This window comes from Rhamphochromis longiceps, linkage group LG13 (genome assembly GCF_057381845.1).
Source record: "Rhamphochromis longiceps isolate RC_006_pf linkage group LG13, R_longiceps_female_GT1.1, whole genome shotgun sequence".
NCBI classification, from domain to species: Eukaryota; Metazoa; Chordata; class Actinopteri; order Cichliformes; family Cichlidae; genus Rhamphochromis; species Rhamphochromis longiceps.
The window spans coordinates 20,097,682-20,113,973 of record NC_140569.1 but is presented as its reverse complement, the minus strand read 5'-3'; the positions used below and the strand labels follow the sequence as shown (position 1 = coordinate 20,113,973).

The following is a 16,292-nucleotide window of genomic DNA, read 5'->3' as shown; positions in this document are numbered from 1 at the left end:
GCAAAGTCAGAGCAGTGACCCAGGGGGGTCTGTTGTGGAGTCCTCGCCATGGTAATCAGTGGGATTACCCCCCGTCTTCATATTAACCCCGCGTTTAAGGTCGCTATTTGTAGCAACACATCAGATTTGTACAAGGATGGCGCTCTAACACCGCCGTCGCTGCTCCTGGAGCTGCTGTTGTTGGCTACCGGGTATGACGCGCAGACACATGCATTCTGCTCTCCCATCACGGTCCAGCTTTGCCTCGACAACACACAGCGTATCATCCCTCCAGCCCTCTGGAGATCTGACATCACCTCACATCTTTAATGCTCCGACAAGGAACGAACGCGTGGCCGGAGCATCACTCAAAGGGCGTGGCACCTTGTGAAAAATGTCTATGAAGTCTGAAAGCCAATAACACGCATAAGGATTCTTTTCTCTCTTTTTTTTTGCCTTTCTTCCAGCTGACAGGTCTCCATGTATACAGTGGTAAGTGTTGTCATTGACCTGGCGGGGGAGCCAGATACTATTGATTTCGCATCGCTTTCATTTGCCTCGTTCGCTTATTGTTACGGGTCATTTGGAGTTGGTGGATCAAGTGTGCGTCCTCACACCTAACGTGCCCATATTTATGCACCTTGACCCGCGATGGTGAGGCGGGGAGGGGATGGGTTGTGAACGTTTTAATTGCTTAGCTGTGTTTCTCATACATTTCAAGACAAGCATTGTTCTTTCCACCCTTATCCCCATTTTTCTTTTGTCTCACAGAGCTCCAGTTCGGGCAATCCTTCCCTACACTGCTCCATGTCTTCCTCGGCGGATTTTTCGGACGAGGATGAGTACAGTCTTAAATCTGGATCGGCGTCTCCCGCACCCGGAGACACTTTACCCTGGAACCTGCCGAGACATGAGCGGTCCAAGAGGAAAATCCAGGGAGGATCCGTGCTGGATCCGGCGGAGAGAGCTGTGCTCAGGATCGCAGGTGAGGGGGAGTCTCCTTAATATGGAGTTATTAGATAGCAATGTGCAGTAAGGACAAAAACCGTCTTGGGATATGTTACAATCCCCACATATGATGTATTTAGAGGAAAAAAAATGACAGACCTCCTTAAGTTTATTATTTTCTCGTGAGCTCAGGTTTATTTGGGGACAAGCTTGTCTGTAGTGACGTGGATCTGTGGCACATGTGATGGTATTTTGGTCTACCTGTTTTCTGCTTTTAGACTGATGCTTTAAACCCAACCAACAAAATTTTGATTGTCTAGTGTAGTTTTAACATTTGTCCCTTGTTATTAACCAAAAAGTAAAAAATTATTATAATAATAATAATTTTTTAAAATGTATTTGCTGATATGCACAGTCACAGTACACGTTTATTGGCGCCGAAGTGGGTAATTAAAGCTTTTTATCCCCCTGCCATGGGCTGGCAGTTTCTTCACACTTGATAAGTTGATCGGAAAACTTGTTTTATAGCACGTAAGCATTTTATAATGATACTTTGACTCTAATTAACGCCGTAAAATACGAGAAATAGCGTTTCAGATACAGATTGTCATGCGTGACGCGTTCAATGAAAGCTGGGTATCCGTAGATTTAATGTAGAGCTTATGTCGGCGACAAAGATAAATATACGATTTCAAACGTTTTGTTTGGGCCAAATCAGCCAAAACCGCTCGGACACGCGATAGCTACACGGTCTCTATTTGGAGAGGCTGACAAGAATAGGCGTTTATTTTTGCGCACTCTAAAAAAACGAGAAGTTAGCATGATTCAGCCCAGTTTTAAAATCCTACTGAGATGAGGTCCTTCCGGTTTAATGAAAATCACTCGCGATAAGATTTTGAAATGGCTTTAATTTATCCTTAAAGCCAGTATTGATTTAAGTGACATGCTAAAAAAATGAACCTTAGGTTGTTTTTTCCAGTGTAGCCTGTACGACAGTCATTCCTATCAATCTGGTGAAGTCCGGAGAGGAAGTGTCGCCTATTGGTCGGAGCGCAGACAAGGGAGGGTTGTAGGGCGTTTCCTTTCGTACAACAACACCGCCGATTACACTCTGAATCCACACACATACACACGCACGCACACACTCACTCGTGCTGTGTCCCTGTCCGTCGCTGGTGAATGTCCAGTTTGGGAAGCCCGGGTTATGGCTCAGTACGCACCGCCGGCTTATGCGCTTTCGGACGAACAGGAATACCTCCAAGCTTATGAGGATGTATTGGAAAAATACAAAGGTAGGAGAGTCAGTGTTGAATGGATATGTGTCAGCTTTAGGGCGAAGAAGAAATTGCCTGATTGCTGCTTGACAGTTCAACAAATGTCAGCCTGCCCCCCCGTTCTCTCTCTCTGGTGACTGGCTGGTGTTCGTGTCTTTATCACTGCTGTGGAAAAAGTGGGAATATTTCCTGCATGACATCACATTTAGGTTGATTTTGAATAGTCCAAACAAAGGGTTTTTGTCATCATAGTTGTTCACTAAATAGGAGGCTTATTAATTATTTTATTTAGCTGTTATATTAAAAACATTAGTCTTGAAATATGTTTAGGAAAAACTCTGATTGCAAGCGTCAAGGTCCAAGTGGATAAAACAAGTCTTCAGTATGAGCAAATCATATTTTCAAAATGTAAATTATTATTATTATTGTATGTTTAAAATGATCTCGCTTACAGGAATGAAATTCAAATGTCTGGTGCTTCAGACCTGGCAGGACAATGACATAGCAGGCTACGCGTCAGCTCTCATCAGTAGCTTTCTGGCTGCTCCTTTTGGGTCTATCTCATTAAATAGAACAAATCCATCACACATAAAGGGCTAACTTCATTCAGCATATATGCGACGGCTAGATCTTGACATCTCATAATCATGCATTCTCGTAGCAGGCCTCTGGAGATCCGGTAGGGCAAAATTCAAACAGACAGTCATGCTTTCAACTCTTGTATTTCCTGTTCATTGAATCTGAAGCATCAGAACAACATGTAACTATTACTATGCCCTGTTGTACCAGATAGTTGTTGCGAGTATGTTCTCTCAGCTGTTGAGTATTTTAGCCAGCAGGCACAGTCAGCTGTGGTATAAGGCTTAAACGCCCCGACTGCACTCTAATGGGATCATATGATGTAGCATCATTAGGAATCTGTGGCTGGTGTCTTCCGGCAGAAGAGCTGCAATAAGACAACAAGCAGACTTATTTTTGAGTGTTCTTTTGCCATCACAGCTAGTCTGTGATCCGCTTTAGATGTTATAAACTGATTTTAGGGAAAACGTTAACTCTGCATCAACAGTTGCATGAAATATGAACTTATCAAGGAAGGGTAAGGTGCTTCTTTTCTGTTTTCCTCATCATTTTAAGAAACTATTTTGCATCAGTCTGAAGCATTGTCGTTGCAGAATAATGCTTATATGTTACTGTTTAACCAGTTTATCACTATGTCAAGAAAAATGAAATAGGTTTAGTGTCCTTGTTTTGGACTTATTGATATTATTCTGCACAGAATTGTTTGGACAGACAGACCCTGGTTAAAACTTAAGGTTTGTTTGTGAGTTTTCTTATAGCCAATCTATTTTGGTTACGTTCTGCACTTCATCGGAGAAAAAAACAACAAACTTTGACGGTTAAAGTAAAAAGATTTTCAGTATTCATTTACCAGAGTCTGTTAAAGAAAGCAGAAACACATTACTTATGAGCTGAAGTGATTCTTTACAAAGTTCTGGATTGTTTGCATCTGCAGTTTTACACAACAGGAGAAGTTTGATGAAATTACTGGATTGAGTTGCCTTAATAAGTCGTGTTTATAAGCGGATGATATCCATATGGAAAAGAAATAGAAAAAACTTATAAAAGACTTGCATCAGATGTGGCCTACTTCATATAGTGAATCATATAAGGCTTATATGATTTACTCATGAAAGTGGCCACTTTCATATATTGTTTTAGTAAGTATCCAAAACATAGAAGTTTCATTTATATAATTTTTCTAGGGATCTTATATCTGTTTTCACTCTTGTATGCTTTTCAAACAAGTTTCACACAAGACAGATACAAACTTTATAAGATTTATATACATCTTTTCCATATGGGTAATGCTGATAAATCTCTTTAAATCAATCCTGTGCAACCTTTTGTTCATTAAGTATGTTGTTTTCTTCAGAGCTGAGACATTTTTCCATTGGACGTTGTCTAAAAATCGCTTTATTTTTTATTTATTTCCAGTTGATACGATCACAGCCTGAAGCGTCTCTCCATGTGATGGCCAGAGTATCAAAGAGTTGCTTTTTCATAGCAAATTCATCAACAGTAACTAAGCAAACACAGACCAGTAAACAGAAAAGCCAGTGAGCAGGCTAAGAGACAGATTTTTGTTTGTTTTGTTTTCATTTTTACCTGTTGAAATTCAGGCACACTAGGCCTCCGTGATGTCAGGAAACATTTCGGTGTGCGATAACATTTCTCAGTAGTGCAGTGATGACAAGATTTGTGACAAGTAAAGAAATAATGAAGTGTGCATGTTAAGTATACACTTCTATACTGTGCCTTCAGCTTTAAGACTTAACCATGAATACTCTGCGCTCACTGAATAAAGCTATTAGATAAATTATGTCAAACATGTTATTAGTGAAAATAGAATAGTGGTGTAGTTTTGATGCTCCTTGTCAGCTTAGGGCTTTCTGTGTGGAGTTTGCATGTCCTCCCTTTGTTTCTGTAGGTTTTCAGTGGATGCTCTGCCTTCCTCCCACTGTCCAAACATGCTTGTTAAGATAATTGGTGATTGGTGTGTATTATCTGCGATGGACTGGTGCTCTGTACCCTGCCTCTTGCCCTATGACAACTCTGATAGGCTCCTGCAACCTCTAAGAAGATAAGCAGTTAAAAAAAATGGATGGGTAGATAATGCTGCACTGGGTCACTACTGAGTGTGAATGCTTTGTTCAGTAAATAATAACTTTTATAATTGTTTGGTATCAGTTATGTATTTATCACTCATGCTTATAATGCAAACACAAGGAACGTATACGTTTATTATGCTGATTATTGTCCTTACACTTTTGGCTTTAATATATTATATTACCTTCTGTACACTTTACCATTGAAGAGTTAAATCAATTTACAAACATACTGTGGTTCTGAGCTAATGTGAGTTCATAGGTCTTAGAATTGCCACAATTGCCATCAAATGAGGGCAAGTATGTTGCTGTTATTATACCTGATGTAGGAATGTGGCACTAATTAGGTACTTGCACTAATAATACGTTAAACAGAGCGACTGCTTTGGGTTGAACTGAAATTCAATGCAGGGTACACATACAAAAGACTGTAAACTCGAGGAATGAGTTAAAGACATGTTTTTTAGAAACATGCAGTGCTTAATGGCACTGGGCAGTGGCTGTATGGGATCACACTGTTCTAGCAGAGCCTGCTTGGTAGGCTGTCAGGATGAAGGGGCCACTGGGTTTCTTAACAGCTGATGATCCTTCGAAATCAGGAAAGATTTAATGGATTAACCATTTGGTGGTTCAGTCAGCTTTTCTTGCAGTTCATTTTGTTCTTAAGAAGTTTGATGGCCTGGATGGTTTTATTACATTGGAGGAACAATGTAATAATTGAAATAAGAACCCCACATGCACATGTTTTGCCTGCTGATAAAGGAGAATCTTGCTGGAAATGTTTATTTAACCAGTAAACCTTACAGTACACATACATTTTTGTTTGCAGATTTTAATAAAGCACATTACACAAAATCCTCCAATTTTGTAATAAATTTTCAAGAAGATGTGTACTGTAACCAGCTAGGTACTAAAAATGTGTGTTATTTGCAAGTACTCATACAAAGCACTGAACCAGTCTTTAGGATGCCTGTTCTGTTTTTTATTAGGGTGTGGTCTGCCAGTGTGTCTGTCAGATTTCTCTCTGTGAGTCTCTGTGCTCTTCATTATGACTTGCAGGACTATTGCAGATACTTAAAAATATCTTCGTATGATTTAAGCTAACCCCTTTTAATATTTTTATTGCCTTGTTTTATCACACACAGAGGCAAGTGAGAGCTTTGCATGTTTTGCACAGTCACTGCCTTTGTCCACCCTCCTGGGCTGTGCAGCCCAACCCCTTTGCTCTATGTCGACAGCCCACTCATCACATTCAAATGGCCTAGTGGCCCACACACAAAGCAGGCTGGCTGTATGGAGACAGTCTGCTACCGTACAAAAGATACTTTGTTTTAATGGAAGCAAGATACAAGTTGCAGACACATGTTCATGTGCCATGGTGATTAAGGTGATACTCCTGAAATTCATTTATTTATAGGAATTTATTTAAAGGAAGAAAATGAGGTTTGTCCTGCCATATTATGCATCTGATAGCTGCAGATTCATTTGCTCATGACAGAAAAATTACATTAGATTTCTGGATCAGTTTCTGATTTCAGCTTTATCATCTTTTTCTTTTTTTTTTTCCCGCGTCCTGTTCGGCATTGTTGTCTTGAATTGTTGTCCGAAGGCCAAAAAATGCCAAACAGATGTACTTTCACAAGTGAAGCCTTACGGTTTTCACTATAATTGTCCACTTGATAGTCATATTTTATTAGAACTTAACTAGTTTTTTATTATTTTGGATTATTACAACCATAACGGATGAGACTGGGGAGCGGAAAAGGGGAAAAAAAAGGAAAGAGAAGTTGGGAAGAAAGTTAACAAAAGGAGAAGAAGGGAAAATAGAGGACATGAAAAGGGATAAAGAAAGAAAAACGCTGCTTCAACAGCTGTTGAGAAAAAAAAGCAGAGCAACCACAGCAACAACCAATATATGCATAAAAAACAATGTTACTGGAAAACACACAGTAATAGTACAAGATTTTTTAGAGGCAGCAGCAGCCCAAGATAGTGTGTTTGTCAATACCTGCGTGAACACCTGTGTGAACACTTTTATGTACACCTGTTTGTGTGAGTGCGCTTGTGTTCGTAATGTTTCTCCATGTAAGTGGGTAGCTGAGGACCTGAAGCAGACATGAAGGAGACCTGGGCTCCAGACATCCTCAGGCCCCCCAGAGCACGAGAGCTTCAGTAGGACCACCGCAGGTACTACCGCAGCCCCGACTCAGAGAAGAGCAGAGGAGAGACCCAGCATCCATGTTGCAACTTACTATTTTTGTCATATCTATCTATCTATCTATCTATCTATCTATCTATCTATCTATCTATCTATCTATCTATCTATCTATCTATCTATCTATCTATCTATCTATCTATCTATCTATCTATCTATCTATCTATCTATCTATCTATCTATCTATCTATCTATCTATCTATCTATCTATCTATCTATCTATCTATCTATCTATCTATCTATAATATGGCTTTACTGCAGTCCAGTGTCGTTGCATTAAAACAAATCTGTGCCTGAGTGCAATACATGCTCTCTGTTGTATTTATATGCTGTCATGGTGATGAGACCAGCATGACTGAACCTCATTCCACAGGCCCGCTTAGCTCCGCTTACATGAGATCATCTTGTGAGTCTCTGTGTCCCACCCCTGACTCATGCTCTGGAGCCTTTCCTCTCCCGCTCCAGCAGCAACACCCTTCTCTCCCAAATGCAGCCGTTGCTGGGAAGCAGTGCCACAGTGGCGCAGTGGCAAGAGGAAGCAGGTTTCCTTGCTCCATGTTTTAAAGTGGAACAGCCATTAAATGAGTTGTTCCATTGCTTTTTGGTTTGCCTTCACATCACGAAACCTGCTGGTTAAAAACCATTTCAATACTCTTGTGATTATCCTTATACCTTGTGTAACTGGTGAAAATGAAAACATTATGAATTCATATTAGATTTAGCTATTGCTATGCTCACTTGTAAGAAATTAATGTAGCATATAAGCTTCGCAATAATGGCAAATTAGTGGAAAAACCTGAATGAGTGCACGGGGATACCTGCTTTTGTACAGCGTGAAGGGAATCATTGTTTTGACTGAAAGTGGAATGGTGCTAATCATATCTTATTATTCCTTATGAGGAAGTATCTGTGGGAAAAAAAGGCAGAGTTATTTAGTAAGGACCACTGAACCACCTTATAGATACCATTGAATATTCTGTCTCTTTTAATATTGTAAGAACAAATCTAGATAATTATTAGCTTTGTGTATCTTATACAGTTGAACTATGCATCCATCCATCCATCCATCCATCCATCCACCCATTCTCTTCTGCTTATCCAATTTAGGGTTGAAGGAGGGGTTAAAACTATCCCAGATACCATATGGTGAAGGGCAGGGTATACCCAGGACAGGTTGCCAGTCTGTCAAAGGGTTAACACAGAGAAGCAGACAACTATTTGCACTCACATTGACACCTATCAACAGTTTAGAATCACCAGTTAACCTAACCCCAGTAACTACATGACTTTGGACTCTGAGAGGAAGCCCGAGTACCTGGAGAGAAACTGGGAGGGAAACTAGGACAAAATAATTCAGAATGATGGAAAAATGTGGCTTTGTTTAATTTTGTTTTATTCTTATGGTCTGTAAAACAGTGTGAATTGTGAATCGGTGTTTCTTTAATTTCAAAAAAGAAAAAGAATCAGTTGTTGATGTTGAGTGGTCATTGTTTTACAACAGTGGAGAGCAGCAAAATTTGAGTGCAATCTGAGTGACGTCTCAATTAGGACGTTGGCAAACGTTGTGTCGGGCAAACCTGGCCAACAAAGTTATGAGATGGGCTTGATGTGTGTTATGACAAGTGTTTTGTGGGCTACATATAGAGTGAACCTGTGGCTGATTCACCTTGAGTCAATGGTCTTAGTCAAGGCCAAATATGGCGCACAGAAATCTACAGATATGGGCCACATTTGAGCCAAATATTCATTGGTGTCATGGTCCAATAAGGCAGGTGCAGCTGCTGAAGAAATGGAAGCTATTGGATTGTTTGCAGCTGTGTGTGTTTGAGCGTGTGTGAGTGTGTGTTTTCAAGCAAGTGCCGTAAGTCTGTATTTATGTGCCATTAGCTATCATTAATGGCTCTCTGTTTCCTCTGCTGGACTTTGCTGAGTACCTGAGTAGTTACAGCTCATGTCTGTGGGTAAGCTGCCAGCTTCATCTTTATGCTCCATTTGTATTTCATCAAGGGTCAGTTCACCCATGGGTGTAGCAGGGCGCATCATTATTACACCAGAAATGGTGAGAATAGTCATTAATTATTATTTTCTGTCTGTGTATCCAGCTAAAATTGCAGCTACTGCACGTTTTCAGAAAGCGATGGCTCTTTTAATTTAAGGATATGCAGCATTGGTTCATGCTGTCCCGTTTTTAATGTAGAGCCTGCACTTTCTCAGCAGCAGTTGTAGGAAAGGAGTCATAAACAAATTAATATTATGGTTTCTTCTTTACTTTAGTCTCCAAAAAAGCAAAGACTGACTGAACAGGCTGCTCTGAAGGCTTGGCAACCTGTTCCAGTCACATACCTCTGTCTTTGCCCTACCCTACTGGCTACAATATTTCACTTACAAAGAATGGGAAAAATGCACCTTCCGGTATCTCCCCCTCTATGATGTTTTTCTGTCTTTGTTTACACCAGGAACAATGTTGTCAGCGTGCCTATTAAAACACACACTGATTGCAGCTGATCATATTGAACTGAGCCACCAGTCGTCCTCTGTTGTGATTCAGCTTATATAAACCTCCAATTTATAGTTTGACAGGCATATGCTGTTGAATAATAGAATCAGTAATATTAGGTTGCTGTAAGTTGCAAGAGATTTGATGTTTAAGGGCTGACAGTCTCTCGGTCCTATCACTATTTTTTTTTCTGATTTGATTGACTGTGGTATGTGTCACGTGTCTCTTACATAGCTCCATCACCATCACATTAACATTTCATTTTAGTTTGGATTATGAGTTATGGCCCTCAAAGCTATATAGGGCTGCCACGATTTGTCGACTAGTCACGATTACGTCAACTATCAAAATCGTCGACGACTGATTTAATAGTCGACGTGTCGTTTGAAGCTTTGTAAGATCGCAAAAGACGCAGGAATAATAGCAGGATTTAAGAGTGTAATAACGGACTGAAACAGAAGATGGCAGCACAGCATGTACAAGGATGCCAGCTGCCGTTAAACCCCGAAGAAGAAGAAGCAGCTGTGTCCCAGAATTCATAGCGCGGCCCAGCTTAGTTTCCAACAATGGCGGTAGCTAGTTAGTTTTAATATTACTCTTATTATTCTTTCTGGGTCACAAAATAAACGTTTAACATATTTTCAGGCGAGAATGTAGCTGTGTAAACCTCAAATATCTGCTCAGTTTATCAGGACACCACATATTTTCAAAAGCGCTCCGACGTTTTCGGAGACGTCTGTTACCCACTAGCTCGATAGCTAGCCGGGGGCTAGGTCACTAGCGCCGTGAGAACACCGGACTCCCGGCAAATTGTTTTCAAACCCACCGCCGTCCTTCGCGACTCAGGTTAAATATATATGAGTCACTTAGATAAATTAAAAATGTTATTGTTTGGCTTTTTTTTTAGTATTTTATTTGTTCCTGAGTAAATCGGTTTGGCTGAGATTAAAGTTATAGTTTTTACACAGCTGAATAAACGTCAAGCAGACAGCTGATTATCAGAAGTGTGAGATGCTGGAGAATATACTCCGGTGTCCTGTTATATTTTAGATAGCAAGGAGTTTATTAAACTTTACCGAAACAATCTGCAAATTTCATTAAAATTGAATAAACTATCATCTTGTCTTTATTTTTAGTTAGCACCTTAAAAGCTTAAAGCTGTAAGCTAATGATAGTTATATAAGAGCAGATGCTGCTGGTGCAATAAGCTGTAGTTTTACGTCCAGTGGATGATGATCTGATTAGTCGACTAATCGCATAAATAATCGGTGACTAGTCGACTATCAAAATAATCGTTTGTGGCAGCCCTAAAGCTATACCAGCTTAGCCGTAGACTGTGTTTATCACTAATTAGGAAATGCGATTATGCTATTTAGGGCAATATGCTAAGATAGCAAATATGGTATGTATTTGGTAAACATTCTGACTCGCCATTGTCTTTATGTACATGTGCGCTTCAGAAGCATAATGTTAGTAGAAGAAAAGGCAGTTGAAGTAGTAGTTTAGACTGTTTTTCCTCTACTTGATCTATTTTTTGGTAAGAAAAAAGAATTAAAATAATTAGCAAAACATCCAAAATAAGAAACTGAAAATGCAGTTAAAGTATCAAATAATCATAAGTAGCCACGTTTTGCATCTCCATATAGATTTTTTGGGGGGTAGAAAAATAGCTCAAAAATGTCTCTTTCGATAGCAAAGGTTGCCGACCTTCGATTGACAAAAACCAGGGGTCACCAGCATGTTGGTGTTTTGCTCAAAGCGCCACTCTTCTAATGTGCAGCCTCACAAAGCCACAGCTGTAGGCCACGAGTGTGCACTCTTGCTTCGAAACATAATAAGCGTTTAAATAATAAACACCATAATTATGATGTAGAGTGATATAATAAATAGATTTATTTCAACATTTTCAAAAGGAACACGCAAAGACTGAACAGGTTTTGTCCTGATGGAGCATTTAGTGAAAGGTTTATTTTTTTTTAATTTTTTTAATGTATGTTAGTGTATGAGCAGGATCACCACTGTGTGGAGGAGGGGCTTATTATTTGAATTATTTGAGGTTTTTTTTTAAATGACCAGAGTCACTATTAAATAAAGGTGCAATGGGTTACCTTGTACTCTAAATAAAGCACACAGGCCTTTGCTTACTGAAGTGGCTGCAGCATAAGAGCTGTGAAAGGAGGCCGTTGAGCAAGAACGTTCAGTGCGTCCTCGTCAGTGGGTTGAAGGTTGAGTGCTCTTGAGTTTAGGCTTTATGCTTGTTTTTATTTCCTTCACATATGAGAGCAAAGGGATTACATAGGGTGGACTGTGATTGGTAGAGCTTTCTTTGCTCCTCTCAGAATGTGAGGATATTTTAGGCATTGTGACATAACAAAATACCAAAGGGTGTCCCTGTCCTTCTCTGCCAGATGTTCTCAGGAAAACTGAAATTCATCTGTTTGTGTTTCTGCTTCTGTTTAAACAGAATGATGAAATTACAAATTGAACAGCCAGTCAAAGGGTAGGCTGTACTACTGCTGGGTTGATTTTTCATTTTCTGAAAGTCAGTTGAAAGCAAATTAGAATCTGAATTGTTTATTTGGGTACAAAATCAGTTTCATGTGTTGAATATGTAGTTTTGAATATGCAAATTCGATGCTGGAGAACATATCATAGGATTTGATCCGTTTTGTTTTGCGCTACATCAATCAGATTCCAAAATCAAAGGATACAAACTTATGCAACTTTAATCTCTGTTCAAATAAATACATTCACTTCTATTACAAGGACGATTTCGCTTCACTCATCTTTGCGTGGCAGAAAATGAAGGATGTCACCTGAGTGGCACAGATTATGTAGCCTGCAGTTGCAGGGGCAGCATGGTTTAGGGTTGTAGCTATTTATAGCCATGCACATGTGCTTTGCTGAGGTCTACAAATAAGTGTCTCAGGCTGACCGTTCGAATGCTGTGGGTGGACTCTTGGCTTGCACTCGGCATGGACTGCAGACCGAGTGCACACAGGCCTCACAACAGTGTTATGCTCATCATCTAGTTTTATACAAGACTGGCTGCTGTGGCTAATGATTCACAGCACTGCTGTTTGCTGTCATTGTTAAAAGAAACTATTCACTTGAATATGTTCACACACTGCGATGTAAGACTGTGCAGTAAACAACACCTTAATTACTACCAGTTTGACTTCCTGCCTCGGTGTAAATTTGCTCATCGGAAGAAGGTTTTGATAAATGCATTCTGTAGACATCGCCTGAGGTTGTAGACGTTAGGATGGTGGTTTGTCGGGTCGGGCTTTCTACAACTTGTGATTCTTCAAACATCAACCGTTTAAAGTCAGAGGTCACAATCCAGTTATCCGGTTCCCAGACTTTTGGTGGAGGTGAATCATCTACCAAAGTGAGAACATTTAAACAGACACGTACAAGCAATCACACGCTGTAAGTTTAATTACTTTGCAAAGGTTTCCGAACATCATACATTTACTACCTCAAGTATTGAGTTATTAATTAGTTCATATGATGTTTTCCTCACTTTCTTACTTATTTATTGACAGTATCATAGTTTTTGGCATCATTCAGATAACTGCTAAAATGAACTGCATGGATGTTGTGTGTCACTGATGTAACCGAATGGGGTTGAGCCAGTATATTAAAGAGATTTCATCTACATACTCAAATGATATACTAATTCAGTATTTCAGTAATAAATAACACATGTTTTAGTCATAACTGAAATGCTGTATCAGTATCTACATGTTGACTTGTGACAGATGGGCGATGTGTCCAGGGTGCACCCTCCCGATCACCCTGTGACAGCTGGAACAGGCTCCCACAAACCTGAACTGGATAAGTGGAAGAAAGTAGATGGCTCAAATGCACGTTTGCACAGCATTGTTTTAGCACAATAAGGCCTCAGCCACACAGGCCAAGAGCATGGCCAGCAACCTTCTGGGAAAAATGTGTATTGCTGGACCGGTTGGTGAGCAGCTGCTGGCTGTCAGTGGATCACAAAGTCACAGTGTGTGCTAGCAATCGCTAGCAGGGGTCACTTTGACCGTGTGCAAGCACTCGGCAACCAATCTTCTCAAACGACCTGTGGTTGTCAGGGGTGTCATTGGCCTGTCTCTACGCCTGTGTCACTGGAACCTTAAATGTGGCACCGCATATAAGATGAAACAAAAGTCCAAGCAGTGCAATCATAGAATTTATTAACTGTAATAAGTAAGTGTGCGATAAGGCTGATAACGTTTTATATCATGACGAGACGTTTGTATAAACACATTAGGTCTGACTTTAGTTTAGAGGGGCAGAGATTGAGTACTTGCTGTTTAATATCTGATCTTCACTGATTTCATAGACAAATAATATATCACTAGAATTATAAGGCATACTTTTCAGGCTGCTCTTATAGAGCACTTTTATTCTTGTTAAGTCCTCAAGAGGGCACCATTCCACTAAACTCACTTTAATAATATTTAGGAAGCTTATTTACAGAAATGACTTGCTTTGTAGCACATAATAATATGCTAAATTGTTCATTATCTATTTATACTGTATTTAAACATGAATGGCAGCAATAATGTCAACCTGATTGCCATGCTGTGACATTTATTGATATGAGTGTATTGACTGTGCGCTATCAGTAATCTGTGAAGTATGTGAAATCATGTGCTCTAAGGTTATCTGTTACTGACTGTGATTGAAAGCTGGTTGATGACACTTCTTTCAGCTCCTGACCTCTGCTCTGAGCTGGAGAGTTTCCTGGAAAACTTGCCCAGTCAATCTATATTAATGAGCTTTTCAGGAGAGGTTTATGCATTATGCAGCAGAGAGCTTAGACATGGGCATTACGCACCAAATTGGTGTCCTGCTGCAGAGTGCACTGCTTTATTTCTGTGTGATTCAGCTGCACGACGGAGTCACGGGGACATTCACATCAGCAATGACACAGCAGTGCTGCTGGGAAGGGGTTTCACTGCATCACTCTTGCTTTTCCTTTCAGTTTGCTTCTCCTGATTAGTTTTGTTGCACTGTATCTTTTTTTTTTAATTCAGTCTTTGAGCTTTGTGCAGATTATCAAAAAAGTAATAGTTATCAGTCCAACCCACTTTTGAATTCTCAGCTGCTTTTAATCATGCACTATTTTTAGATGAGCTAAATGTACAAATCTGCAGAGAATACAGTCACAGAGCTCTGAAGGCGCCCTGTTCTGTAAATGCATGTTTCGAGCTTCATTATAAACCTGAAGGACTCTTTCCCTTCACATGCAAAGCTGCTATATCATTGAAAAGGGAGCTTATATACTGTGTGGGCATCTTTCAGACTCTGTGACTCCACAGAGAATATGCTGTCCTTTATAAACTTAGGTAGATACAGAGTGGCTCAGTTCTTGTTAGAAACTAATGCTTTCAAAATGCAGGATTACAATATTACAAACAAATATTATAGTTATGTATATAGCCATGCATTGCAATACAGTGTGTTGGATGCAAGTATGCAAGTTTCTGAAGCATCATTTGTCACTACAAGAGCACTTTCATTTTTTGTCTTATATAACTGTGATGTTCAGTATGATAAGAAAACAGATGAAGGACTTCAACTAAAAACTGTTATTATTCATGTTGCGTAATAGGAGGTTTTGGCCGTTCTTTGACTTAAAGTGTTCTCAGTTGTTTTTCCTGGAGTAAACATTTTAAGTCTTGGCGGCAGTTGAACAATAGAAAGATGATTATTTTTGCACTCTTGAAAATTGGGGCTCACAGTTGATAATGTTTATATTGCACAAGATGCATCTGATATGTGAAATAGTTAAGTGAAACATGATGTCATGAGAAAGTGTGATACATGGTTTAAAGAAACTAGTTCTTTGTTAATAGTCAGCTAACAAGGAGCAATTTCTCCGTTTTCCTTTTTTCCATGAAGCACACTGACTTTCTTATATGATTTTTGAGCGCTGCTGCAAGATAAACAGTGAACCACATGGAAACCAAAATTAGCAAGCCGCCATGGAAAACCTGACAGGACTCGTTCTGGAAGTTTGACGAGAGAGGGAGTCACAGCTAGAGCCCTAGAGGGTGGTTGGCAAGCAGGCGAGAAGAGGGAGACCGTTGCTGCTGCCTCTTCTTCAGTCACTTATCCGCATGGCATCTGTGTACCTGGATCGCGATCCTCTCGACAGCCCTCAGGAAGGGGTGCAGACAATGAAGTACCGCCTAATGACAGAGAGGGAACGTAGGGAGCGCTTGGTAGCGCTAATGTGCTGCATGGGTTAGTGTTCGTCTTACTGGTTTTTGTCATTTCCTTAAAAAGATTAGTCATGCCTGTACTTGCTTCTTATTAACTGCAGGTAAAATGTCCTTACGCAAAACTTATTTTGCAAGCCTAATCTTCCACGCTGAAGATTAGTAAAGACAGGAGGTTATCTGTGTTGTTCGTCTGCAGTAAGAGCTTCAGGCTTCCACAGTGTTGCTGGAATGAATGTGATCTGGCTGACAGATGGTGTAGTCATGTTATTGATTGAGCATGTGAGTTTTTTCTGTTCAATGAGGATAAGTTGCTGGAAGCTGGAAGATGTGGAATCAGGGGAAATGAGTCATAGCTGTGGTGACAGGGTTGATTCTGGTTTGCCTCTGCCAGTGAATGGACGTCCAACTCAAAGAAAAATATGATGAAAAATATTAAACAAGTCACTGTTTAGAAAAGAGTGTAGTTTTTCTCAG

General features: G+C 40.0%; 1 protein-coding gene across 2 annotated transcripts in view; it reads left to right on the top strand.

Annotated features, from left to right (window-relative positions):
• Positions 1–319: 319 nt before the first annotated feature.
• dst (dystonin) overlaps positions 320–16,292 on the top strand; it is a 97,561-nt gene continuing 81,588 nt past the window's right edge. The window contains exons 1-2 of one of the 2 annotated variants that reach the window (XM_085428342.1): positions 320–471; positions 751–964. In XM_085428342.1, coding sequence (XP_085284468.1) covers positions 460–471; positions 751–964 — 226 coding nt within the window. In that variant the 5' untranslated portion in view covers positions 320–459. Of the gene's footprint in view, positions 472–750; positions 965–2,063; positions 2,220–16,292 lie in introns of those variants that run through there. The other variant, XM_085428344.1, reaches the window with a different exon arrangement.